Source organism: Chlorocebus sabaeus, chromosome 19 (assembly GCF_047675955.1).
Source record: "Chlorocebus sabaeus isolate Y175 chromosome 19, mChlSab1.0.hap1, whole genome shotgun sequence".
Taxonomy (NCBI): domain Eukaryota; kingdom Metazoa; phylum Chordata; class Mammalia; order Primates; family Cercopithecidae; genus Chlorocebus; species Chlorocebus sabaeus.
Window position 1 is genome coordinate 302882 of NC_132922.1, and position 25810 is coordinate 328691.

The 25810-nt window shown below is 56.9% G+C and overlaps 2 protein-coding genes across 2 annotated transcripts; one reads left to right on the top strand and one right to left on the bottom strand.

The window, feature by feature from the left end:
• Positions 1-278: 278 nt before the first annotated feature.
• LMF2 (lipase maturation factor 2) lies at positions 279-4781 on the top strand. The gene is made up of 14 exons (XM_007976255.3): positions 279-435; positions 990-1243; positions 1346-1374; positions 1501-1718; positions 1789-1967; positions 2202-2343; positions 2496-2630; positions 2700-2805; positions 2881-2977; positions 3050-3232; positions 3304-3472; positions 3567-3678; positions 3839-3935; positions 4032-4781. The coding sequence occupies exons 1-14, from the start codon at positions 342-344 to the stop codon at positions 4338-4340; spliced, it is 2124 nt and encodes a 707-aa protein (XP_007974446.3). The 5' UTR covers positions 279-341; the 3' UTR covers positions 4341-4781.
• A 13991-nt stretch (positions 4782-18772) lies between these two features.
• Positions 18773-25797, bottom strand: MIOX (myo-inositol oxygenase). Its single transcript, XM_007976250.3, has 11 exons — positions 25704-25797; positions 21788-21866; positions 21236-21316; positions 20953-21033; positions 20650-20812; positions 20358-20425; positions 19508-19617; positions 19362-19429; positions 19239-19288; positions 19039-19151; positions 18773-18942 (listed from the first exon to the last, which is right to left on the bottom strand). The coding sequence occupies exons 2-11, from the start codon at positions 21800-21802 to the stop codon at positions 18834-18836; spliced, it is 858 nt and encodes a 285-aa protein (XP_007974441.3). The 5' UTR covers positions 21803-21866; positions 25704-25797; the 3' UTR covers positions 18773-18833.
• Positions 25798-25810: the final 13 nt, after the last annotated feature.

Consider the following 25810-nt stretch of genomic DNA (forward strand, 5'->3'; position numbering starts at 1 on the left):
CCCCGCGCCGCGCGGCCGGAGCGCACCGGAAGAGTCGTGGCGCAGGGTCGGCGCCGGGACAGAAGGCGGCGGGCGGTGGGCGGGGCTTTGGGCTGCCGCCGGTTTGGACGGGCGGGCTTTTGGGCCCGCCGTGGGTGGGGCTGGACGGGGCGGGGCGGGACCTGGGGCTGCCGCGGGTTGGGCGGGCGGAGCAGTGAGGAGGCGGGGCCTCGGGCTGCCGCCGGCGAGGTAGGGCGGGACCTGGAGCTGCCGCGGGCGGGCGCGCCGAGGAGGCGGGGCCTGGGGGCTGCCGCGGGCGGGCGGAGAGGGCGGACCCTGCTCTTGCGGGCCGCGTAGCGGACATGGCGGGCTCCCGGCTCCCGCGGCGGCTCTTCCTCCAGGGCGTGGCGGCCGTCTTCATGTTCGCCTTCGCTTCCCTCTACACGCAGATCCCAGGTGAAGGCACCCAGGGTGGACACCCCCAGCCTCGGCGCGGGACCCTATATGTCCTCTTTTCTCTGTGCCCGGCACTCACGCAGTCTGGGGTTGGGAGTGAGGGCCAGGCCTTGGCGTGGCCGGAGGGGGTAGGGGGCGGAGGTTCGTGTCCTGCAGGCCGCTGTGGGGGTAGGAATCTGTGCGGTGATCCGTTTGCTGTGAGGCTCTGGACTCTGACCTGGGGTGGGGGACAGAACTCTGAGAGAGGTGGGAGAGCGGCTTCCTCCCAGACCTGGTGGGGCGGGTAGGAGATCGGGCTGAGACCTGGAAGAGGGCAGTGGGCTCTGCTGGGTGGAGGCCCTGACCCCGCTAGTTGAGCAGGCCTCTAGCCCTGGGACGGGGTTTTGACAGGTCCTGACCTGGGGGACGGGCTCTGGAGGGACTGCGGACCCTGACCTAGGGATGGAGGTATCCGCATGCTCTGACCTAGGTTGGGGGGTCTGCAGGCCCTGACTCAGAGGTAGTCTAGTCTGCAAGGGCTGTCCAGGGCCTGGCCCTGACGTGCCCTCCCACAGGCCTGTATGGCCCCGAGGGCATCCTACCTGCAAGGAAGACGCTGCGGCCGCAGGGCAAGGGCCGCTGGCAGCAACTGTGGGAGACCCCGACGCTGCTGTGGGAAGCGCCGAGACTGGGGCTGGACACGGCCCAGGGCCTGGAGCTGCTGAGCCTGCTGGGCGCACTACTGGCCCTGGGGGCCCTGCTGCTGAGCCCACTGCGTCACCCCGTCGTCTACCTGCTGCTTTGGGCTGCCTACCTTTCGGCCTGCCAGGCAAGTGGGACCCCTGTGACCAGCTCAGTCCACCCCTACCCCTGCCTCTGCCTTACCTAGTCCGCAGACACACTTGCTCCCTGACGGCCCCTCTCTCTGCAGGTGGGCCAGGTGTTCCTTTATTTCCAGTGGTGAGTGACCGCTGGGCCTGGGGCTGCGGGAGGCTGGCTGGGGGTAGGGTAGGGCCTCTCCTGGGAGGACCCTCCCAGAGGAGCTGTGTCGGGAGGAGCTCTTGGTGCTATTTGCTCTCCCTATAGGGACTCCCTGCTGCTAGAGACTGGTTTCCTGGCCGTGCTGGTGGCCCCACTGAGGCCAGCCTCCCACCGCAAGCAGGCCCCCCAGGGCGGACGGGCAGGGGCCCTGCCCCATGAAGACCTCCCCTTCTGGCTGGTGCGCTGGCTGCTGTTCCGCCTCATGTTCGCCTCAGGCGTGGTCAAGCTGACCAGCCGCTGCCCCGCGTGGTGGGGGCTCACTGGTGAGGGGCCCTGCCTGGACCTGGGGTGGTCTGGGGGTCTGCCAGCCCTGACTCCTGCTCTCGCCTGCAGCCCTCACCTACCACTACGAGACCCAGTGCCTGCCCACGCCCGCCGCCTGGTTCGCACACCACCTGCCTGTCTGGCTGCACAAGCTCAGCGTGGTGGCCACCTTCCTAATCGAGATCGCCGTGCCGCCCCTGTTCTTCGCCCCCATTCGACGCCTGCGTTTGGCTGCCTTCTACTCACAGGTAGGTGAGAGCTGCAGCCGTCAGAGAGAGGCAGACAGGGCTCGGCCTTCAGCGCTGCTCAGTGTGCCCTGTTGGGGACAGGGTGGCTCCCGGGGACAGGTGGCAACCGCTGTCAGGAAGGCCTTGTAGCAGAGGGATGCGCCCCGCAGGATGGAGGTGGGTGCCTGCTAGGTAGGGCTGCGCCACAGGGTCGGGCGTCCGTCTCCGGGAGCTTTGAGAGTGCGCCGCCCCCAGGTGCTGCTGCAGGTTCTGATTATCATCACTGGCAACTACAACTTCTTCAACCTGATGACGCTGGTGCTCACCACTGCGCTGCTAGACGACCAGCACCTGGCTGCTGAGCCTGGCCATGGCAGCCGCAAGAAGACGACCACCTGTGCGTGTCACTCATCCTGGGTTCGCTGTCGCTAGCCCCCTGCCCTCCTGGGGGTTCTCCCCTCCAACATCCCCACAGGACTCCCACTCTAACTGCACCCCAGCCCCCTGGCTAGGGACCCTCTGCTGACCCATGACTGTCCTGCCCCACAGCCTGGCCCAAGGCCCTGCTGGCCACACTGTCGCTGCTGCTGGAACTAGCCGTCTACGGGCTTCTGGCCTGTGGCACTGTGCGCTACTTTGGCCTGGAGGTTGACTGGCAGCAGCGCACCATCCACTCCAGAACCAGTGAGTGCCGACTTGGAGGGGGCCAGAGGGCAGGGGCGGACCAGTCCTCACACCTCCCTTCTCCACCAGCTTTCACCTTTCACCAGTTCTCTCAGTGGCTAAAGACACTGACGCTGCCCACCGTGTGGCTGGGTGTGGCCTCCCTGGCCTGGGAGCTGCTGAGTGCCCTCTGGAGGTACATGGCCCAGGAAGTGGGGAGGGGGCACAGGTGTGCAGGGCCGCCATGACGACCTTGGGTCCCTACCCACAGGTGGACCCAGGTGCGGGGCTGGCTACGGAAGTTCAGTGCTGCAGTCAAACTGTCCCTTGTGAGCACTGCGACTGTGGCCTTGTTCTTGATCAGCCTGGTGGGTAGCACTGCAGGGCTGGGGGGCAGGCCAGGGGCAGGACAGCCCTGAGAACCGCCCACCTGCCTCCAGGTGCCGTACTCCTACGTGGAGCCCGGGACCCACGGGCGCCTCTGGACTGGGGCCCACCGCCTATTTGGCGCCGTGGAGCACCTGCAGCTGGCCAACTCCTACGGCCTCTTCCGCCGCATGACCGGGCTTGGTGGGCGGCCTGAGGTGGTGCTGGAGGGCAGCTACGATGGCCACCACTGGACGGTGAGCCCTCACAGGGCGGGCAGGGTGGGGCCCAGGTCAGCTGGCCCAGCTGACCTCGGCCTGCCTGGCAGGAGATCGAGTTCATGTACAAGCCTGGGAACCTGAGCCGGCCTCCCCCAGTTGTGGTGCCCCACCAACCACGCCTGGATTGGCAAATGTGGTTTGCAGCCCTGGGCCCGCACACGCATAGCCCGTGGTTCACAAGCCTGGTCTTGCGCCTGCTGCAGGGCAAGGAGCCAGGTGCGAAGCGGGGTGGGGAGGGGCAGGGTGGAGATGGAGACAAGAGGGGGCAGGGAGGGTACTGCGGGAGCCACACTGACCCCTCTCGCTGCAGTGATCCGCCTCATCCAGAGTCAAGTGGCCAAGTATCCCTTCCACAAGGGGCCGCCCACCTACATCCGAGCCCAGCGCTACAAGTACTGGTTCTCCCAGCCTGGAGAGCAAGGGTAAGGCTGGACACCGGTTGGGGTGTGGAGCCCGGGGAGCAGGGGTAAGGCCGGGCACCGGGTGGGGTGTGGAGCCCGGGGAGCAGGGGTAAGGCCGGGCACCGGGTGGGGTGTGGAGCCCGAGGTGCCGCCAGGCTCTGAACATCAGGTCCTGCTGCAGCCAGTGGTGGCGGCGCCAGTGGGTGGAGGAGTTCTTCCCACCCGTGTCCCTGGGAGACCCGACGCTGGAGACACTGCTCAGGCAGTTTGGGCTACAGGTAAGGGGGTATCAGCCAGGCTAGGGGAGGTGTCAGGGGTGACCCTAGCCTCCTGGGGTGAACCCAGTAAGCACTTCCCCAACCTCCCTCCCACAGGACAAGAGCCCACCCCGGGCCCGCAGTGCCAACAGCACTCTGGCCCAGGCCCTCCACTGGACTCGCACTCAGCTGTCTCCTCTGGAGGCCCCCGCCCTGCTCTGGGGGCTCCTCGTGGCCATAGGGGCTGTCAGAGTTGTGCAGGCCCTGCTAGCACCCTGGTCTCTCCGGTCCTCCCCCCTGGCACCAGCCAGCAGGGAGAAGCGCAGGCCAGCCCCCCATAAAGACTCTGGAGCTGCTTCTGAACAGGCCACCCCAGCCCCCAACCCCTGTACCAGTAGTTCGAGGACCGCCCGGCGAAAGAAGTAGCTGTGTTCTCCCGGCCGCACATCCTGAGAGGGTTGGGTCCCTGGGACTGCTCTGGCCTCCGGCAGGACAGGACCCAGCCACCGTGCCTTAGCTGACCCTGCAGGGCCGGGCACAGGTTGGGGGGCTGCCCCTGGGGTTTGCAGGGTGCTGTATTGAGGGCTCCAGGCCCCACCCCCACGCCAGCCACGCCCCTCCCCAGGACTCCCACTGTTGCCTCTGTGATTGGCCCAGGAGGGAAACACGACCCAGCTCAAGACCCTTCCCCTGCCCTGGGCTTTGGGGGTCTGAGTCTGGAACCCCCACCCCAGGCCCCATGCCGGAGGGGAAGAGGCTGACTCTCAGGGAAAGAGGGGAAGCACCGTTATCTTCCACGTCATCTTCACACCAGCCCATCCTGCCCTTTAGATCTGGCCACCAATAAATGCGTCTTTTGTGCTTGGCTGTGTGCCTGGTGCTGCTTTCACGGGAGGCCTGAGGATGGGAGTGTCTCCCCTACTCCGGGCAGTGGGCGCCCAGAGCACCGTCAGGCTCCCCCACGGCGTGGCCCCCCAGGCACCCTCCTGCCCCATCCTTGGCATTCTCTGTAAGGAGGGCTGGCTTGGCGTTGTCCATTGCCTGACCACAAAGGAGCCTCAGGCCTGGCACAGCCCAGTGGACCTGTCAGCTCCACACTCCAAGGCTGGTGGTGGAGCTGGTCCCTCCCTTCCCTCCTGCTCACACTTCTTGGCCTCAGGAAAGGATGGAAGGGCCAGAGTGGGCAGAGGGTGAAGGAGAGATGAGGTGGGCGAGTTAATAGAGGCTCCTCTGCAGAGTGAAGCCAGGGGGCGGGGAGCTGGAGGCCCTGGGTTGGGACGGAGAAGGGAAGGTGCATCTGACGCCCCCAACCTCGATCCTAGGAAGAAGACAGCAGCAGAGACAGCAGTCAGGGCACCGTCCAGGTTTCCGTTTGGGGTCAGGTTATCAATTGGAGGTCACTGCCCACCCTGAAAACTCACAGCACAGCTTCCTCTGCCTCTGGCCCGTCCTTGGTACAGCCCCCATCTCCTGCTCTCCCGCCAGACCCCTGGGCAGCTCCCGGTATACCCAGCTCCCTCACGTCGCTGACCTCCATCTGGCCCACCCAGACAGAGCTCCATGCTCAAACACAGCCGGTGGCATGAACTCTCAGATGCCTTCAGGGGCTCAGCCGGTGGCGTGAACTCTCAGATGCCTTCAGGGGCTACTATACATGGAATACACAATCGAGAAGTCAGCCTTGGTTTAGTAATAGGCCGTGCGCGGTGGCTCATGCCTGTAATCCCAACTCTGAGAGGCTGAGGGGGCTAGATCACCTGAGGTCAGAGTTTGAGACCAGCCTGGCCAACATGGTGAAACCCGATCTCTACTAAAAATACAAAAATTAGCCGCGTGTGGTGGCGGGTGCCTGTAATGCCAGCTACTTCACAGGCTGAAGCAGGAGAATCGCTTGAACCTGGGAAGCGGAGGTTGCGGGGAGCCGAGATCGAGCCACTGCACTTCAGCCTAGACAACAGAGTGAGACTCCGTCTCAAAAAAAAAAAAGGTAATCTGTTTAAAACTCAAAAACCTGTTCCTAGGCTTCTTTGTTTTCTGGACAGGGTCTCTCTCACTCTGTTGCTCAGGCTGGAGCACAGTGGTGCAGTCGTGGCTCACTGCAGCCTCAGACTCCTGAGCTCAAATGATCCTCCTGCCTCAGGCTCCCACCACCACACGCACTCCCCATGTTGCCCAGGCTGATGTTCCTAAGCCTTTTTTTTTTTTTTGAGACGGAGTCTCGCTCTGTCGCCCAGGCTGGAGTGCGGTGGCGCAATCTCGGCTCGCTGGCATGCGTCCGACCTGATGTTCCTAAGCTTTTAAGCTCACTTTATGAATGTCTTCTGTGTTTGTGTTTTCTGTAACAGCTTTCTTGGTAAGTCACATGCTATATAATTCACCCATTTCAAGTGCACAACTCAGTGGCTTTCAGTATATTCACAGAGTTGCACATCCGTCATCAGAGTTCATTTTATTTATTTATTTATTTAGAGACACAGTCTCACTGTTGCCCAGGCTGGAGTGCAGTGGCACAATCTCAGCTCACTGCAACCTCCACCTCCTGGGTTCAAGCGATTCTCCTGCCTCAGCCTCACAAGTAGCTGTGATTACAGGCATGCACCACTACACCTGGCTAATTTTTGTAGTTTAGTAGAGATGGGTTTTCACCATGTTGGCCAGGCTGGTCTCGAACTCCTGACCTCAGGAGATCCGCCCACTTTGGCCTCCCAAAGTGCTGCGATTATAGGCCTGAGCCACGGCGCCTGGCCCAGAGGCCATTTTAGAACCTTTCATCTCCTCCGGAAGAAACCCCGAACCATTTAGCTGTTGCCCTCTGACCCCTCCCCACCAAGCCCTAAGCAACTATTCATCTACCTTTTTTCTTTGTGGATTTACCTATTCTGGACATCTCCTGTAACGTGGGACCTTTTGTGTCTGGCTGCTTTCACTCAGCACGATGTTTTCAAGGCACATCCACATCATAGCACATATCAGCGCCGTGTTCCCTTAGGAGTGAGTCAGTCCAGTGTACGCAGGGACCACATTCTCCCTGTCCTTAGCATTCAGGTATCGATGGATGCTTGGATGGCTTCCACCTCTCTTGGGTGAGTAGTGCTGCTGTGAACATTGGGTATGCAAGTTTTTGTGTGGGATTACAGATGTGTGCTACCACATCTGGCTAATTTTTGTATTTTTAGTAGAAATGGGGTTTCACCATGTTGGCCAGGCTGGTCTTGAACTCCTGACCTCAAGTGATCCACCTGCCTGATCCTCCCAAAGTGCTGGGATTCCAGGTGTGAGCCACCGCGCCCGGCCTATGTAGAACTGATTTGATGAGAAGCTGAGTCTCTAACAGATGCAGTGACTAGGACACTATTGGGTCAAAGAACCACATAGGCTGTACACCAGGAAGAAACACACACAGGATGGCACTAGTAAAGTGCAAAATAAATAAATAAAACCACTTGCATTTGTCAAAAATAAAATTTTTGGCTGGGCGCGGTGGCTCACGCCTGTAATCGGAGCACTTTCAAGACCATCCTGGCTAACACAGTGAAACCCCATCTCTACTAAAAGTACAAAAATTAGCTGGGCGTGGTGGCAGGCGCCTGTAATCCAGCTACTCAGGAGGCTGAGGCAGGAGAATGGCTTGAACCTGGGAGGCAGAGGTTGCAATGAGCTGACATCGTGCCATTGCACTCCAGCCTGAGCAACAAGAGTGAAACTCCGTCTAAAAAAGAAAAAAAAATTTGCATAGAGACATTTGTGGGTGCTCTGTATATTATAGTCATTAGCTGGAAACTGTTTATGAGGTGATAGCTAAGTAGGGGGTGGATTAGGAGAATGAGCTCTTGCCTTCATGTGTAACAACTATTGAGAAGAAATAGTTTTGTGATACAGTCGTAATTTTAAAAAGAGAACCTGGGCCAGGCGAGGTGGCTCGCGCCTATAATCCCAGCACTTTGGGAGGCCAAGGCAGGCAAATCACCTGAGGTCAGGAGTTCAAGACCAGCCTGGCCAACATGGCAAGACACTGTCTCCACTAAAAGTACAAAAAAATCAGCCAGGCATGGTGGTGTGTACCCGTAATCCCAGCTACTCGGGAGGCCGAGGCAGGAGAATCGCTTGAACCTGGGAGGTGGAGTTTGCAGTGAGCCAAGATCATGCCACTGCACTCCAGGCGACAGAGCGAGACTCCGTCTCAAGAGAAAATAAAAATAAATAAGAGGATCTGGAATTTTGATCACATAATGATACCCACAAGAGAAAGTTCTGTCTAGTTACCAAGGGGAAGTAGGTCCAGAATTTGTCAATAGTCAGTGAGTTTGGAGATAGGGTTTTTTTAGTTATTTTGTGCTGATTGATACATGCACATTTCTACTTTAGTTATTATTACCCGTTACATAACATATATGCTTGAATATTTACTTCAAGGAAACACACCTCTCTAAGTGATACTCAAGAGTAGCTACTGGGCTTGAGAATGAATGTGTTAGAACAAATGAGATTGTCCTATGAGAGACGAGGCAGGAGCCAGGGAGGAGGATCGCAGGTGGCCAGGGCTCGTCAGGGAGGCAGGGCCATCAGAAGGCGGCCAACCAAGGAACCACCCCACGGAGGTTTGCAGCGGTCAGGGCCCCCCCAGGTGATTGGATTGTTGTGGAGTGCCCAGAAGACAGGGAAAGTCTGAGTTCACCAGATAACTCAGACCAACTGGAAACTCAGCGGTGGTTCTACAGAACCAACTAGCATAGGATTGGCTGCGTGAGGGTGGGGTTGGCATCTGTCTTCACTGCAGCTCTGTCTGCAGAGCCATCACTGTAATAGCTCATAGTAGCTGCTCAATATGTGTCTGGAAGTGAATTAATATCTAGGAAGGGAGGAAGACAGGTACAGTTCTTTGCAGAGACTTCCCACCTGAAATGCCATCGCCCCAGGCATTGGAGCTGTCCAAAACCTTGGCTTGTGGAGAATTTCCAGAAGGGGGCACTGTGGACGCGGTTCAGCATCTGCCTCCCAAGGCTGGGGCTCCATGTCAAAAGAAGGTGAGACGACCGGGCACAGCGGTCACTCCTGTAATCCTAGCACTTTGGGAAGCCACAGAAGGATCACTTAAGGCCAGGAGTTCAAGACCACCTGGGTAACATAGCAGGAGCTTCTCTCTACAAAAAAAAATTTAAAATGTAGCCAGATGTGGTGGCCTGAACCTGTAGTCCCAGCTACTCAGGAGTCTGAGGCAGGAGGATCACTTGAGTCAGGAGTTCAAGGCTGCAATGAGCTCTGATTGCACCACTGCACCCCAGCGTGGCAACAGCAAGACCTGGTTTCTTAAAAAAAGAGATGAGATTGGGGTGTCCTGCTTGCAGGCATGTGGAGGGGAGAACTGGGAACTGTGGACTGTAGGGGATCACACACCTTTGGACGGGAAGAGCAGCTCTCCAGAGCTGCACGGAAACCACAGGCAGAGGCCCTGGCTGGTGAGATGATTCTAGCCATGTGGCCCGCCCAGTGGGAAAAGCAGGAACAGAGACCAGAAATGAGGCTGGGCACAGTGGCTCACGCCTGTAGTCCCAGCACTTTGGAAGGCTGAGGCGGGTGGTCAGGAGTTTGAGACCAGCCTGGCCAACATGGTGAAACCCCGTCTCTACTAAAAATACAACAATTAGCTGAGCATGGTGGTGCACACCTGTAATCCCAGCTACTCAGGAGGCTGAGGCAGGAGAATCGCTTGAACCTGAGAGGCGGAGCTTGCAATGAGTTGAGATCACACCACTGCACTCCAGCCCGGGTGACAGAGTGAGATTCCGTCTCAAAATAATAATAATAAAAAATAAATAAACATTAAAAATGGCAAGAGTGGCCCAATCTAGAGAAAATGTAAATTTGGGAGGGAATAGCTATCCCTTTACTGTAACCTTATTATGGTATCTACAAAGCAATGTCATATTCTAAATCTGCAGAGAGAAAATTTTAAGGGGCCAAAGTCCAAGGCGGAAGTCAAAAGTTTTGCAAGGAAATTGATGAGGTTGGTGATCTGAGCTGGGCGAGGTTGGACAGATGGGTGCCACAGTCCAGGTGTCTGACTGTCTCTGGCAGGTAAGCAGAGATCTAGAGCTGTCCTGTGAATTAAGTGGGAGACTGGATGGAGGTGCAGACTTGTGTATTGAGGAGAAGGTCATGGACAAGCTGGGCAGCGAACTGGCAGAGAGAACACCCAAATACCCAGAAAGATTTTTTTTTTTTGAGATGGAGTCTTGTTCTGTCGCACTACAGTGCAGTGGTGTGATCTCAGCTTACTGCAACCTCTGTCTCCTGGGTTCAACTGATTCTCCTGCCCCAGCCTCTGAAGTAGCTGGGATTACAGGCCGTGCCACCACGCCCAGCTACTTTGTTTATTTATTATTTATTTATTTATTAGTAAAGACGGGGTTTCCTCATGTTGGCCAGGCTGTTCTCTAACTCCTGACCTCACGTGATCCCCTCACCTCGGCCTCCCACAGTGCTGGGATTACAGGTGTGAGCCACCGCACCTGGCCCAGGAATTTTTTTTTTTTTTTTTTTTTTTTTTTGTGAGATGGCATCTCGCTCTGTTACCAGGCTGGAGTGAAGTGGCATGATCTCGGCTCACTGCAACCTCCGCCTCCCGGGTTCAAGCAATTCTCCTGCCTCAGCCTCCTGAGTAGCTGGGACTACAGACATGCACCACTATGCCCAGCTAATTTTTGTATTTTGTTTGTTTTTGAGACGGAGTTTCGCTCTTGTTGCCCAGGCTGGAGTGCAATGGCGTGATGATCTTGGCTCACTGCAACCTCCGCCTCCCGAGTTCAGGTGATCCTCCTGCCTCAGCCTCCCGAGTAGCTGGGATTACAGGCATGTGCCACCACACCCAGCTAATTTTGTATTTTTAGTAGAGACGGGGTTTCTTCATGTTGGTCAGGCTGGTTTCGAACTTCTGACCTCAGGTGATCCGCCCACCTTGGCCTCCCAAAGTGCTGAGATTTACAGGCATGAGCCACCACACCAGGCCGAAGATGTTTTTAGCAGGAGAAAGATCAAGCTTAGATGCAGGTTTTGGGAAAATAGGTAACGACCAAAGGTAGCAACATGAGATTCCATACCTGGATTTTGTATACAGTTTATTAAATGGATTGGTACTGGAGCAAAAATAGATTTTCTAGGAACTATGGACTCCTGTGATTGGAGGGGTAGACAAAGTACAGCAGCATCAGACAAGCCCTCGCTGAGGTGCTGGGCGAGAAATCTCAGAGGTCAGGTAGAAGAGGGCTCCTGTATGAAGAGGGAAGGTTTGGGAGGGCAACCTGACTTGTCTCCAGAAAAAGCTGGAACTAGTTGGCTTAGTGGCCAAGAGAGACTGGATTGAAAATGAGGAATCACGGCGCTGTTGCCTTGTCACGGGTACCAGCCCAGCCCATTTCTCTAAGTTGCCATGGGGTATAGCAAACGTGCTGTAAACTCTTCCATTCCTTTGGTTATGAATTATGTATCTTCTTTGTTTTTTGTTTGTTTGAGACAGAGTCTTGCTCTGTCGCCCAGGCTGGAGTGCAGTGGCACGATCTTGGCTCACTGAAAGCTCCGCCTTCCAGGTTCACGCCATTCTCCTGCCTCAGCCTCCTGAGTAGCTGGGACTACAGATGCCCACCACCACGCCCGGCTAATTTTTTGTATTTTTAGTAGAGACAGGGTTTCACTGTGTTAACCAGGGTGGTCTCTATCTCCTGACTTCATGATCCACCGGCTTCGACCTCCCAAAGTGCTGGGATTACAAGCGTGAGCCACCGCGATCGGCCGTTTTTTTGTTTTGTTTTGTTTTGTTTTTTGAGACTGAGTCTCCCTCTATTGCCCAGGCAGGAGTGCACTGGCGCAATCTCTGCTCACTGTAAACTCTGCCTCCCAGGTTCAAGTGATTCTCCTGCCTCAGCCTCCCGAGTAGCTAGGATTGCAGGTGCATGCCACCACACTGGCTAATTTTTGTATTTTTAGTAGAGACAGGGTTTCAACATGTTGGCCAGCCTGGTTTCGAATTCCTGACCTCAAGCGATCCTGCTGCCTCGGCCTCCCAAAGTGCTGGGATTACAGGCATGAGCCACCTCACCCAGCCTCCTCTCTCTCTTTTTTTTTTTTTTTTTGAGGCAGAGTCTCGCTGTGTCGCCCAGGCTGCAGTGTACAGTGGCGTGATCTTGGCTCACTGCAAGCTCCGCCTCCCGGGTTCACGCCATTTTCCTGCCTCAGCCTCCCAAGTAGCTGGGACTACAGGCGCCCACCACCACGCCCAGCTAATTTTTTTTAGTAGCGATGGGGTTTCACTGTGTTAGCCAGGATGGTCTTGATCTGATTTGGTGATCCACCCGCCTCGGCCTCCCAAAGTGCTGGGATTACAGGCGTGAGCCACCGCGCCCGGCCCATCCTGTTTCTTAATAAAGTTATTTTGAAAAATTAGAGCCGAGCACGGTGGCTCACGCCTGTAATTCCAACCCTTTGGGAGGCCGAGGTGGGTGGATCACCTGAGGTCAGGAGTTTAGGACCGGCCTGACCAACAGGTGAAACCCCATCTCTACTAAAAATACAAAAAATTAGCTGGGCGTGGTGGCAGGTGCCTGTAGTCCCAGCAACTCAGGAGGGTGAGGCAGGAGGATCACTTGAATGCAGGAGGCGGAGGTTGCAGTGAGCCAAGATTGCGTCATTGCACTCCAGGCTGGGCAACAAGAGCGAAACTCTCTCTCAAAAAAAAGAAAAGAAAAGAAAAATAAACGTATCTATTTTATTTTTATTTTTTTTGAGATGGAGTCTCACTTTATTGCCAGGCTGGAGTACAGTGGTGCGATCTCGGCTCACTGCAACCTCCACTTCCCTGATTTAAGCAATTCTCTTACCTCAGCCTCCCGAGTAGCTGGGACTACAAACATGCACCACCACGCCGGCGAATTTTTGTATTTTTAGTAGAGATGGGGTTTTACCGTGTTAGCCAGGATGGTCTGGAACTCCTGACCTCGTGATCCACTGGCCTTGGCCTCCCAAAGCGCTGGGATTACAGGCCTGAGCCACCGCGTCCGGCCAACTTACCTGTTTTCTTTTGTCGTCTGTGCTTTTAGTGTCATATCCAAGGAATTATTGCCTAATCCAATGTCAAGGAGCTTGTCCGCTGTTTTCTTCTGAAGGTTATAGTTTTAGCTCTTTTTTTTGAGACACAGCCTCACTCAGTTGCCCAGGCTGGAAGGTGGTGGTGCAATCTCAGCTCACTGCAAACTCCATCTACCAGATTCAAGTGATTCTCCTGCCTCAGCCTCCTGAGTAGCTGGGATTACAGGCAAGTGCCACCATGCCCGGCTAATTTTTGTATTTTTAGCAGAGACGGTGTTTCACCATGTTGGCCAGGATGGTCTCGAATTTCTGATCTCATGGTCCATCCACCTTGGCCTCCCAGAGTGCTGGGATTACAGGCGTGAGTCATCGCGCCTGGCCATTTTAGCTCTTAAGTTTAGGTCAGCCGGGTGCTGTGGTTCACGTCTGTTATTCCAGCACTTTGGGAGGCCAAGATGGGAGGATTACTATAGCCCAGGAGTTTGATACTAGCCTGGGTAACATGGAGAAACCTTGTCTCTACGAAAAATAAAAATTAGCCAAGTGTGGTGATGTGCGCCTCTAGTCCCTGCTACTACTTTGGAGGCCAAGGTGGGAGGATTACTTGAACCCAGGAGGTCGAGGTTGCAGTCAGCTGTGATCACACCACTTCACTCCAGCCTGGGTGACAGAACAAGACCCTATCTCAAAGCAAAAAAAGTTTAGTTCATTGATCCATTTTTATTTAATTTTTGTATATGATGTAAGGTAAGGGTCCAACTTCATTTTTCTTTTTTTTCTTTTTTTTTTTTTTGAGACAGAGTCTCATTCTGTCGCCCAGGCTGGAGTGCAGTGGCGTGATCTCAGCTCACTGCAACCTCCGCCTCCCAGGTTCAAGTGATTCTCCTGCCTCAGCCTCAGGAGTAGCTGGGATTACAGGTGCCCGCCACCATGCCCAGCTAATTTTTGTATTTTTAGTAGAGACAGGGTTTCACTGTGTTAGCCAGGATGGTCTCAAACTCCTGACCTCAGGTGATCCACCTGCCTCGGCCTCCCAAAGTGCTGGGATTACAGACGTGAGCCACCGTACCTGGCCCAACTTCATTTTTCTGCATGTGACTATTCTATTTGTCCAGAACCATTTGTGTTTATTTGTTTGTTTTTTGAGACGGAGTCTGGCTCTGTTGTCCAAACTTGAGTGCAGTGGCGAGATCTTGGCTCACTGCAACCTCTGCCTCCTGGGATCAGATGACTCTCCTGCCTCAGCCTCCCCAGTAGCTGGAGTTACAGGCATGCACCACCATGCCCAGCTAATTTTTGTATTTTCAGTCAAGACAGGATTTCACCACGTTGGCCAGGCTGGTCTTAAACTCCTGACCTCAGGTGATCTGCCTGCCTTGCCCTGCCAAAGTGCTGGGATTACAGGCGTGAGCCACTGCTCCTAGCCTCATTTGTTGAAAAGGTCATTCTGTCTACCGTTGAATGATTCTGTCACCCTTGTTGAAAACCATTTGACCATATATTGAAGGGTTTATTTCTGGGCTCTCTATTCAACCCCATTGGTCTCTGTGTCTGTCTTTAAGCCAGTGCCACACTGTGTTTTGTCTTTTTATTTTTTTTGAGACAGTCTCACTCTGTCACCCAGGCTGGAGTGCAGTGTCGTGACGTCAGCTCACTGCAACCTCCACCTCCCAGGTTCAAGCAGTTCTTCTGCCTCAGCCTCTCGAGTGGCTGGGATTACAGGCACCCGCCACCAGGCCCGGCTAATTTTTGTATTTTTTTAGTAGAGACGGGGTTTCATCATGTTGGCCAGGCTGGTCTCGAACTCCTGAGCTCGTGATCCACCTGCCTCGGCCTCCCAAAGTGCTGGGATTACAGGTGTGAGCCACTGCGCCTGGCCAAAATTTTTAAGTGTTATGCCAGGTATGGTGGCTCACGCCTGTAAGGGTGGATCACCTGAGGTCAGGAGTTTGAGACTAGCCTGGCCAACATGAAGAAACCCCGTTTCTACTAAAAATACAAAAATTAGCTGGGCATGGTGTCACGTGCCTGTAGTCCCAGCTACTCAGGAGGCTGAGGCAGGAGAATCTCTTTTTTTTTTTTTTTTTTTTTTTTTTTTTTTTTTTGAGACGGAGTCTTTGCTCTGTCGCCCAGGCTGGAGTGCAGTGGCACGAACTCGGCTCACTACAAGCTCCGCCTCCCGGGTTTATGCCATTCTCCTGCCTCAGCCTCCCGAGTAGCTGGGACTACAGGCGCCCGCCACCTCGCCCGGCTAGTTTTTTGTATTTTTTAGTAGAGACGGGGTTTCACCGTGTTCGCCAGGATGGTCTCGATCTCCTGACCTTGTGATCCGCCCGTCTCGGCCTCCCAAAGTGCTGGGATTACAGGCGTGAGCCACCGCACCCGGCCGTCAGGAGAATCTCTTGAACCTGGGAGGTGGAGGTTGCAGTGAGCTGAGATCACGCCACTGCACTCCAGCCTGGTGACAGAGTAAGACTCCATCTCAAAAAAAAAAAAAAACCTGTCAGAAAGCTTCAAAGTTCACAGTGGTGGACACAGGTTTACCTAAATCCCGATGTTTGCTCGAAAGTTCAATTTTATCATTTACAGGAAACGCTGTCATTGTTTTCCTTGGTGGGACAGGGTGACCCGCCCACCTCAGCCTCCCAAAGTGCTGGGATTACAGGTGTGAGTCACCGCACCTGGCCGGTTAAATTTATTTCTAAATGTTTGAAGTTTTTGTAGCTGTTGTAACTGTGATTGTTTTCTTGATTTTTCAGATTGTTGTTACTGTATAGAAACACTACTGATTTTTGTATGTTGATTTTGTATGCTGCAACTTTACAGAATCTATTAACTAGTTTTAACATTTTTGGTGGAATTTCTGTTGTTTTAAGCCACTCAATTTGTAGTAACTTGTTATGGCAGCCATAGGGAACAGTCTGGGGATCTCATCACTCCAGATGGCAAGTTGCACATCACAGAGTGTAGCCGTCATGTCGGAAGGAGCCGGGAGTTAGCCTGGAAGACCCTCACCCGTCCCCACCAAGGATGGAACAACTGAGCCCTAGGGAGGATCCCTCGAGGAACAGAGCTGTTAAATATGGTGAGATCTATTGTTCTTCCTACAAACAGAAGCTGACTGCCCCGAAGGATGCCAGGGAACCAGCTCTGAGGCACGCTGGTAAATTAAGGGAAGAGGCCAGGCACGGTGGCTCATGCTTGTAATCCTAGCACTTTGGGAGGCCTGGACAGATCACTTGGGGTCAGGAATTTGAGAACAGCCTGGCCAACATGGCGAAACCCCATCTCTACTAAAAACATAACAAATTAGCCAGGCGTGTTGGCAGGTGCCTGTAATCCCCACTACTCGGGAGGCTGAGGCAGGAGAATCGCTTGAACCCAGGAGGTGGAGCTGAGATCGTGCCACCATATTTCAGCCCTGGGTGACAAAGCGAGACCCTGTCTCCAAAAAAAAAAAAATTAAGGGGCCAGGCACAGTGGCTCATGCCTATAATCCCAGCACTCTGGGAGGCCAAGGCAGGTGGATTACCTGAGGTTAGTAGTTCAAGACCAGCCTGGCTAACATGATGAAACCTCGTTTCTTTTTTTTCTTTTTTTTTTTTTTTGTTGAGATGGAGTCTCGCTCTGTGGCCCAGGCTGGAGTGCAGTGGTGCAATCTCGGCTCACTGCAAGCTCCACCTCCCGGGTTCATGCCATTCTCCTGCCACAGCCTCCGGAGAAGCTGGGACCACAGGCACCCGCCACCACGCCCCGCTAATTTTTTGAGTTTTTAGTAGAGACGGGGTTTCACCGTGTTAGCCAGGATGGTCTCCATCTCCTGACCTCGTGATCCACCCGCCTCGGCCTCCCAAAGCGCTGGGATTACAGGCGTGAGCCACCGTGCCCGGCCAACCTCGTTTCTACTAAAAGTACAAAAAATTAGCCAGGTGTGGTGGCGCGCATCTGTAATCCCAGCTACTCCGGAGGCTGAGGCAAGAGAATCGCCTGAACCTGGGAGGCGGAGGTTGCAGTGAGGTGAGATTGCACCACTGCACTCCAGCCTGGGCGACAGAGTGAAACGGTCTCAAAAAAAAATAATAATAATAATTAAGGGAAGGACTGAAACATCGATCTACCTTTCTATACAAACAGGACCACTGTGGAGCCGAAGAGCACGTGGGAGGCAACTTCCGCTTCCGGAAGCGTTCCCTGCGCGGCCGAGGACAGACCGGAAGTGTTACCTGCGCAGCCGAGGACAGAAAGCGACCCGGCTGTTCCATACCCGGGGAGTGGAGGATCCGGATGAGCTTGAACACCCACAGCTGCCGGCTGACAACACTGAGGACAGGCCCCGCACGCCTCTTCCTCAGGAAACACCACTCCTGAAAGCACTCGTGCCCCCAACGAACCAAACGGAATCTGGGGAAGCCTCTAAATCCGGGCACCGATTGGCAGAAGGTCAGAGGAAAACGTTAACAGGTACGGAATCGGCCGGGGCGGTGGCTCGAGCCCGTTATCCCAGCACTGTGGGAGGCCGAGGCGGGTGGATCACGAGGTCAGGAGATCAAGACCATCCTGGCTAACACAGTGAAACCCCGTCTCTACTAAAAATGCAAAAAATTAGCCAGGCGCGGTGGCGGCGCCTGTAGTCCCAGCTACTCGGGAGGCTGAGGCAGGAGAATGGCGTGAACCCGGGAGGCGGAGCTTGCAGTGAGCCGAGATTGCGCCACTGCACTCCAGCCTGGGCCACAGAGCAAGACTCTGTCTCAAAAAAAAAAAAAAAAAAAAATACAGGTACAGAATCGCCACAAAGATGAATTTCCTGGGACAGTTTACTTTCTTCAGAGATGAATTTCAGAGAAGATGGAGGGGCGGCCACTGGTTGGCAACAAGGGCTGCATGCCTGGGTGACAAAACCATGTAGAGAGGAGGGACGGTGCCTTCAGCGCTGCGGAGGAGCTGCTCTTCACGGGAGCCGCACCCAGGGCACGTGGAGGGTCCTGGAGGGCCGGTTCAGGGGTGGTGGCCACAGGTGTTTGCTTTATAGCATTTAAACTATGCACTTGTTTTATTTTATTTTATTATTTTTTATTTTTGAGATGGAATTTCACTCTTGGTACCCAGGCTAGAGTGCAGTGGTGCAATCTTGGCTCATGGCAACCTCTGTCTCCCGGGTTCAAGCAATTCTCCTGCCTCAGCCTCCTGAATAGCTGGGATTACAGGTGCCCGCCACCATGCCTGGCTAATTTTTATATTTTTAGTAGAGACCGGGTTTCGCCGTGTCAACCAGGCTAGTCTTGAACCCCTGACCTCAGGTGATCCACCCACCTCAGCCTCCCAAAGTGCTGGGATTATAGGTGTGAGCCGCTGTGCCCGGCCTGCATTGGTTTTTTTGTTGTTTTCTATGAATGCATTATTTTAGCTATTGGGCTATTTTTTAATGGGACGGAGCCCGGAGGACTTGGTGACTGTTTTGAGCATGTGGGGGTGAGCTGGATGACTTGTCCCCCAGGCTCTGACATGGGAGCTGGGAGTATGAGCGGATATTTACCACGACCAGTGCATTGGGACACACACATCTCAGATCCTGGGAGTTGGCCTCCACCCTGCTGGCAGGGTCACTCGGCCTGGGCCACCCCCTGCTGCAGTAACACCCAGTGAGGCTTCAGAAGCACAGTGTCCTTCCAGGTCTTTATTGCCGCCAGGCACAAGTTGCCACGAGGGGTGGCGACCCTAAGGGGGTGAGTGGGGTCCCCCACCAAGGTGAACCCTGATGGCGGCTGTCTGCCCAGGGCCAGACCTCTCCAGGCAGGCGGAGGGCCAGGCCTGGGTCCAGCAGCAGCTTGGGTGGCAGGAGGGTCACCAGCTCAGGATGCCAGGGCAGTACTTGTCAATGAGCCCCTGGTAGTAGGGCCGCAGCTTGTCCACGTCCGGCAGGTCCGGGCACTTGGTGTAGAGGTCGAACTTGCTGCAGCAGGGAGAGGCGGTGAGCCCCGTGAAGAGCCCCCAGGTCCCACCCCCGCCGCTTCACTCCCACAAGCCCCCTCAGCGGGGAGGGCCGTACTTGAACTCCTGTACCCAGGGCAGCATGGCCAGGTCCTGCTGGCTGCACAGTTGCTGGTAGTCGCTGCCCGTGTGCCAGGGGTAGAAGGAGTGGAACCGGATCATGTAGAAAGCCTGTGGGCAAGCCATACCCAGCAGCTGTCTCAGGGCTGCGGGACAGGGCCTGGTGGCCGGGGCCAGGCTGCCCGTTCCCCCACCTACCTCCGGGGGCAGTGAGAACTTGTTAAACTTCATCACCTGGTACATGTACTCTGTGGGGAGAGGGTGTCACCACCAGGCACCGCCTCTGCCCCACCGTCCCCCACTGCCCCAGTCTGGCCTCACCATCATGGCCCCAGGACATGAGGACCCTGTCGAGCCCGCAGTGGGGCTGATACATGCCGAGTTCTGTGCTGCAGTGAGATACCAGGGTGAGGGGGGCTCAGGAGCCGCCCAGGGAGGGGAGCCCAGCCCTGGGCAGCGGGAAGCACCTGTATCGAGGATCCTGGAGGTCAGGGTTGTCCTGGAAGGTGGAGTCGCGGAAAACCACGGAAGCCTGGGGACGGCATCCGACAGGGAAGGTGTCTCCAACGACCGCCCACTGCAGAGGGACAGGCAGTTGTGGGGGACCGTGGGGGTGTGGGGGGCCGTGGGGGTGCACTGGCCTGCCCCCCAGATAGTGTCCCAGGCCAAGCACCGAGGCCACCAGAGGGACAGGCAGTCATGGGGGTGCCATGGCGGGAAGGCGTGGGGTGGCCATGGAGGGGCCGTGGGTGGTACACTGGCCTGCCCCTGTGGTAGTATCCTAGGCCAAGCACTGAGGCCACCAGAGGGACAGGCAGCCGTGGGAGGGCCGTGGGGGGTGCACTGGCCGGTCCCCCAGGCCACGCACTGAGGCCACCAGAGGGACAGGCAGCCGTGGGGGGGCCGTGGGGGGTGCACTGGCCGGTCCCCCAGGCCACGCACTGAGGCCACCAGAGGGACAGGCAGCCGTGGGGGGGCCGTGGGGGGTGCACTGGCCGGTCCCCCAGGCCACGCACTGAGGCCACCAGAGGGACAGGCAGCCGTGGGGGGGCCGTGGGGGGTGCACTGGCCGGTCCCCCAGGCCACGCACTGAGGCCACCAGAGGGACAGGCAGCCGTGGGGGGGCCGTGGGGGGTGCACTGGCCGGTCCCCCAGGCCAAGCACTGAGGCCACCAGAGGGACAGGCAGCCGTGGGGGGGCCGTGGGGGGTGCACTGGACTGCCCCGCAGGTGGTATCCCAGGCCAAGCACTGAAGCCACCCCGCCCCCACCTTGCCTCAACATGCAGACCTCCTCACCCACAACCACCAGCCCTTACCTGGGGCTCCCCGAACAGGGCCAGGACTTTCCCCAGGTCGTGCAGGAGCCCAACAAGGTGGAACCAGTCTGGGAGGGGGATGGACAGGGTAGGTTGGGGACTGCAGGGGCCAAGGGCAGAGGATGAGCAGGTTTGCGGGGCTGAGAGCCAAGTGGGGCCCAGGACCTGCTCCCCAACCCAGGCAGGGCTGCTGGAGGCCTGGGCCCACCACTACCCCCTTCCACCCTATAGGCCGCTGCATTCTGCCCCTTGGAGGCAGCACCTGCCCCCCTGCAGCAGAGCTGGGGCTCACCCTTGTCTGGGTGGGCCTTCCGGATGCCCTCCGCCGTCTGGAAGGCATGGAAGGAGTTGGGGAAATCTACATCTGGGTCTGACTCGTCCACCAGCCCATCCAGCAGGTCCACAGCCTCCATGACTGTCATTTTCTTGTAGGAGAAGCCCCCAAACTGGGCATGCTGGTGGGGAAGGAGAAGGCAGCATGGCCCAGGGTCAGCAGGCCCACCGCACAGTCGTCTCCATCCTCTCGGTGCCTGGTGGGCTCATGGGGTTGAGGGCAAGTCCTCTGCGTTTGCACAGGGCGGCAGGAAATGCCTACCTTGCTCCTGACGAAGTCCACTGTCTGGTGCGTGTGCATGAGCTTGTAGGTGGTGAAGACACGGTCCAGGAGGGGACCCGACTGCAGGCCGGAGGGTCAGTGGAGGCTGACACTACCCCCAACCTGCACACAAGGCCCCGTGCCTCCCCTCTCCCAGGCAGCCCCACAGGGTGTGATGGGGATGAGGGTTCCCACAGGGCACCTCCTGGAGCTGTGTGAGGGGCAGGTGCTGCTCCCCAGGGTGTGAATAGGGGGTCGGGGGGTGGGATGTCAAGGCACTCACCGTGTAGTTCCGGAAGCTGGCCTTGTCTTTGGCCATCTCTGGGTCCACATCAGGTCGGTAGACCAGGGAAGGGTCTGGGCCCTGGGCAGGTGGAGTATTGAACCTATTTCACCATCAGTCAGCTCCATGAGGAAGCACAGACATTCCCAGCGTGGCTGCAGACTCCAAGCCTGCCTCCGCTCGAGAGCTGGTGGGGGACACGTGAGGGCACAGCCTCTCCTGCACCATCATCCCGGCCCCTGCCCTGGCCTCAGCGAGTCCCAGGAGCTCTCACTCCCAGGTCCTTATCTACAAAGTGAATGTCAGCAGACGTCTGCTTCCAGGGTGCAGGGGATACCACGCCTGAGCGGCACCCATGGCCACCCTTGAGGGGTGGAAGCAGCCTTGGGAGGAGACTGAGTCCACAGGGAGCCTGGGGGTTGGCAGCCACTGGCTCTTCCCCAGCTGGACGGAGGAGCAGAGCTGGCCAGTGCCAGCTAGAAGAGGGCAGGAGCAGCTGGCCACCAGGAGAGCAGTCAGCGGGGCCTCTCTGCATGGGGTCTGGGTACTCACCACCGTCACCTTCATCCTGAGAGGGAGCGGCGCTCAGGTGGCAAAGTGCAGGCTGGTGAGTGTGTCCTCAGCCGGACTCCTATATACACCCCAGGTTACATAAGCGACTGTGGTAATGAGTGACCATCCACCCTCCTCCTGGCCTCAGGGAGTTAATGTGTCAGCACATAAGCAGCCCCCAGCAGTCCCACATCCTCCTGCCCTGACTCGGCCTCCCTCCTGTCCTGAGCCGCTGACCTGCTTAGGGTTGCCTGTGGGCCCAGCCTCCCACTTGACCCTGGCTTTAGACCCCTCTGTGGGGTCCCACAAGTAGGGGCAGACCCAAGACCCCACCCTCAAGCACACACCCCCGCTGCGCCACCCCTTCCCCGGCTGCCCCACTGGATCTCAGGAGGAGAAAACTTGCCCCAGGCCCCTCATGATTCTAGGTGGGGCAGGGGCTAGTTAAGAAAAGATGATTCTGAGGACTTGTTAAAATGGTGAGAAAAGCTTTATTCGAGAGTGTGGTGAGAGGAGCTGGAGATCGATGGCGTCGGAGGGGTCAGCGGATGGGAAGTTGCTAGGGGAGCCTTTGAGGGTGGGGGATTCTCGCCAGAGCGGCTCAACGGGGGTCTTGCAGGAGGCTGGCAGGGTGACGAGATCACGGGTAGGAGATGAGGAACTGGATCAGATATTGAGGGTGGGTAATTCTCCATAAACTGATTTACCAGGATTCTTGCTAACACCGGGGTCGGTGGGCCCAGAGAGGATGGGGATAAGGTCAGGCCTCGTCGAGGGAAGGACTCAGGAGCACCTGCCTAGAGTTCGGCCACAGAATGTGTCAGGCTCTGGGAGAGGGGCCTCATGGAGAGTGGGGAGCAGAAATGGAATCGCCAGCACCCGGGCTGCCAATGCAACTTCCCATGCATGGGCCCTGCAGGCACGGAGGACACTGGGAGAACAAAGTGCCTGCAGCAGAGCTGGCATCTTGGAGCGTGGCCAGGGAAGAGTCTGGGAACAGCAGTCAGCTGGGGCAGGGGAGAGGCAGTGGTTTGCTGGGGCCATACCTAGGGCTGTGCAGATCACAGTTCTGGGCTTCAGGTGTCAGGTGAGGGCTGTGGGGAGCTGACCTGACTCAACAAGATTCTGGCACAGCTGAGCTGAAAAGGAGCTGTGAGGAGACCCCAGCGCCCCCCATTTAAATGGCACCTGCCCCACACTCTCCTTGTCTGACTTCCCGTGGCACTCAGCACTCCCTGCCACTCCACCACCCACTTACTCTACCTTCTATGTTTGTCTCCTGTCTCCCCCTAGAACGTCAGCCCCCGGGGGCAAGGCTGTATCCTCAAGTGTCCCAACAAGCGTGGGTCACGTGCTCAGCATGCACTGGCCAGAGGGATGGAGACAGGCACTGGGAGGAGGCTACGGCCATCGCCCCCACAGCAGGTGGTGCCTGGGTCAGGAGAAGGTGTCTGGATAAGTTCAGGAAGTGGGACCAGGCGGGATTCATAGGAAGGTGCAAGAGAAGAGAGGGGGTTTTTTGTTTTTGTTTTTTTTGAAACGGAGTCTTGCTCTGTCGTCCAGGCTTGAGTGCAGCAGTGCAATCTCAGCTCACTGCAACCTCCACCTCCCTGCAACCTCCACCTCCCGGGCTCAGACGAATCTCCTGCCTCAGCCTCCTGAGTAGATGTAATTACTAGCGTGTGCCACCACGCCCAGCTAATTTTTGTATTATTACTATTTTTTTTTTTTTTTTTTGAGACAGAGCTTTGCTCTTGTTACCCAGGCTGGAGTGCAGTGGCACAATCTCAGCTCACTGCAACCTCCAGGTTCAAGTGATCCTCCTGCCTCAGCCTCCTGAGTAGCTGGGATTACAGTCATGTGCCACTGTGCCCAATTAATTTTGTATTTTTTATTTAACATTTTATATTTTAATATTGTATATTTTATTGTATTTGTATTTAATTTTGTAATTTTTGTATTTTTAGTAGAGATGGGGTTTCACCATGTTGGCCAGGCTGGTCTTGAACTCCTGACCTCAGGTGATCTGCCTGACTTGGCCTCCCAAAGTGCTGGGATTACAGGTGTGAGCCACCAGGCCCAGCCTAGAGGAGGTTTTGGCCAGAGCAGCGGGAAGTGGTTGCTGGCGAAGGTGGGGGTGAGTGCAGGTGCTGCTGGGCCTGTGCGTGAGGGTGTCAGGTGGGTCTGGCTTCACACCTGAGGCGATGCAGAGGGTCACAGAAGGCGGCCTCCTGACTACAGGGCATGAGGAGGGTGAAGGCTTTCCTGGAGGAGGGAACACTTGGCCCTGACCACAGGCAGGCCCCAGACAGGGTGCCAAGCTGGACTTTGCCTAGGCAGGAGAGGAGGCATCTGGGAGGGTTTTGGCTGGGTTGAGTAGCGGACACTGAGCTCCTGACCCCCCAGCCTTGCCCCGGGGTCCCCTCCCTCTGTCCCCATGCCCTGTGCTCTGCTGACACCCTTCAGTGACCACAGGACACGTGACTCAGAGCCCGAGGCCCCTCCACCCTGCAGCCTCTCAGCAGCCAAGCCTCCTGTGCACCTGGGGACTTGGCACTCCCAGCTCCTTCCCCTAGGGAAGGCCTGTTGTCCTCAGACCTCACTGATCCAGTGCTTCTCCCAGGGAGCCGGCCTTGACTGCCTTGCTGTGCGGCCCACCACCCTGACCACCTCTGCTGCAACCCTAGTCCATCTCCCAGTGCACGGAGGCCTCCACAGGGCAGGGTCAGCCTGGACTGTTCCCACAGGGCCTCGTGGCGCACAGGTCAGTTACCTGGACCCGGCGATCCCTGAGCTCAGGGAGCAAGCACAGAGGCGGCGCCTGGGTGGGCGCTTCCGGGACCCTCCCCTTTGGAGGTAGTCACTGAGGGGCAGGCTGTGGGGGAATGTCCTGAGCTCTGCTGTAGCCTCTAGAGTTGGGGTGATCATGGCGACCCTCATGGGGTGGCTGAGAGGGTGACCCTAGCAAACATTTGCAAATTAAATGCTGAGTGTTTGCTAAGTAGCGGAAGGAACCCTTTCTGAACCCTGCGTTCTGCTGGACGGCTGGGAGCCTCGAGCGGCACACGCACATGAGCCCCCCATCTCCCCGGGGAAGAACACACAGCAAGTCCGTGCACACTGGCAGTGGTTCTTGTTCTTGTCATTTGGGGCTGGGCTGCCCTCCCGGGCTCTTGGCGAGTCACCTGCTGGCCCCACACCTGGTTCCACTGGGCCCCCACACTGGGTGGTGGTGGGGCGCCTGTGTTGCCCCACCCTTGTCTGGCTGCCAACAAGGGTCTCACCCCCTTGAGGTAGGGTGGGTCTATTTGGGCTGGGGAATCTTGCCCCACCCAGCCCTGCCCTGTCCTGGGGTAGGAAGGGGTGTCCCTGTCCCAGAATGGTTTGGGGTGGCTTCTGAACTTCTAAGTTCCCCTCCCCGGCCTCCCACAGGGGATCCAGATGGAGTCCCCATGGCTACCTCAGTCTGGGTTCCAGGGTTGGCAGCTGGAGCCACAGAGGTCCCTTCATGACCTCTGGAGGGCCACCATCCTTCCCTTGCCCAACCACAGGGGGCTACAGCATCCCACACTCCCTATCCTGTCCCAAAGGCATGGGGAGGGAGAGGCTGGGACCCCGGGCCAGGCAGGCACGTGGAAGGGCTGGTTGTGCACGACAGCAGGAACAGCCCAGGCACAAGGCCGGGCTTCAGTCTGACTGGACCAGCAGCGGAGGGGCCGCTTCCGGCCAATTCAGCCCCTCTCCCCTGCTCGCCCAGACGTGGCCCTGTGGGTTCAGGGCCCAGCTTCTGCTCCACATCCCTGGCAGATGCCTCCTCTTTAAAACGCTTTTTAGCATCTGGTGCTGCCACCAGCTGGGTCTGGCAGCCATCCCCCAAGGGTTTACAATTTCAAGGTGTTTAGGCTCCTTGACGTACCAGCACTGCATGTAGACCAACCTCGGTCTACAGGTGTGCGAGGGTTTACGTGTGCGACGCCGTGCAGGCATTGTTGCCACAGGACCTGCTGTCTGCAGCTCCGAGGG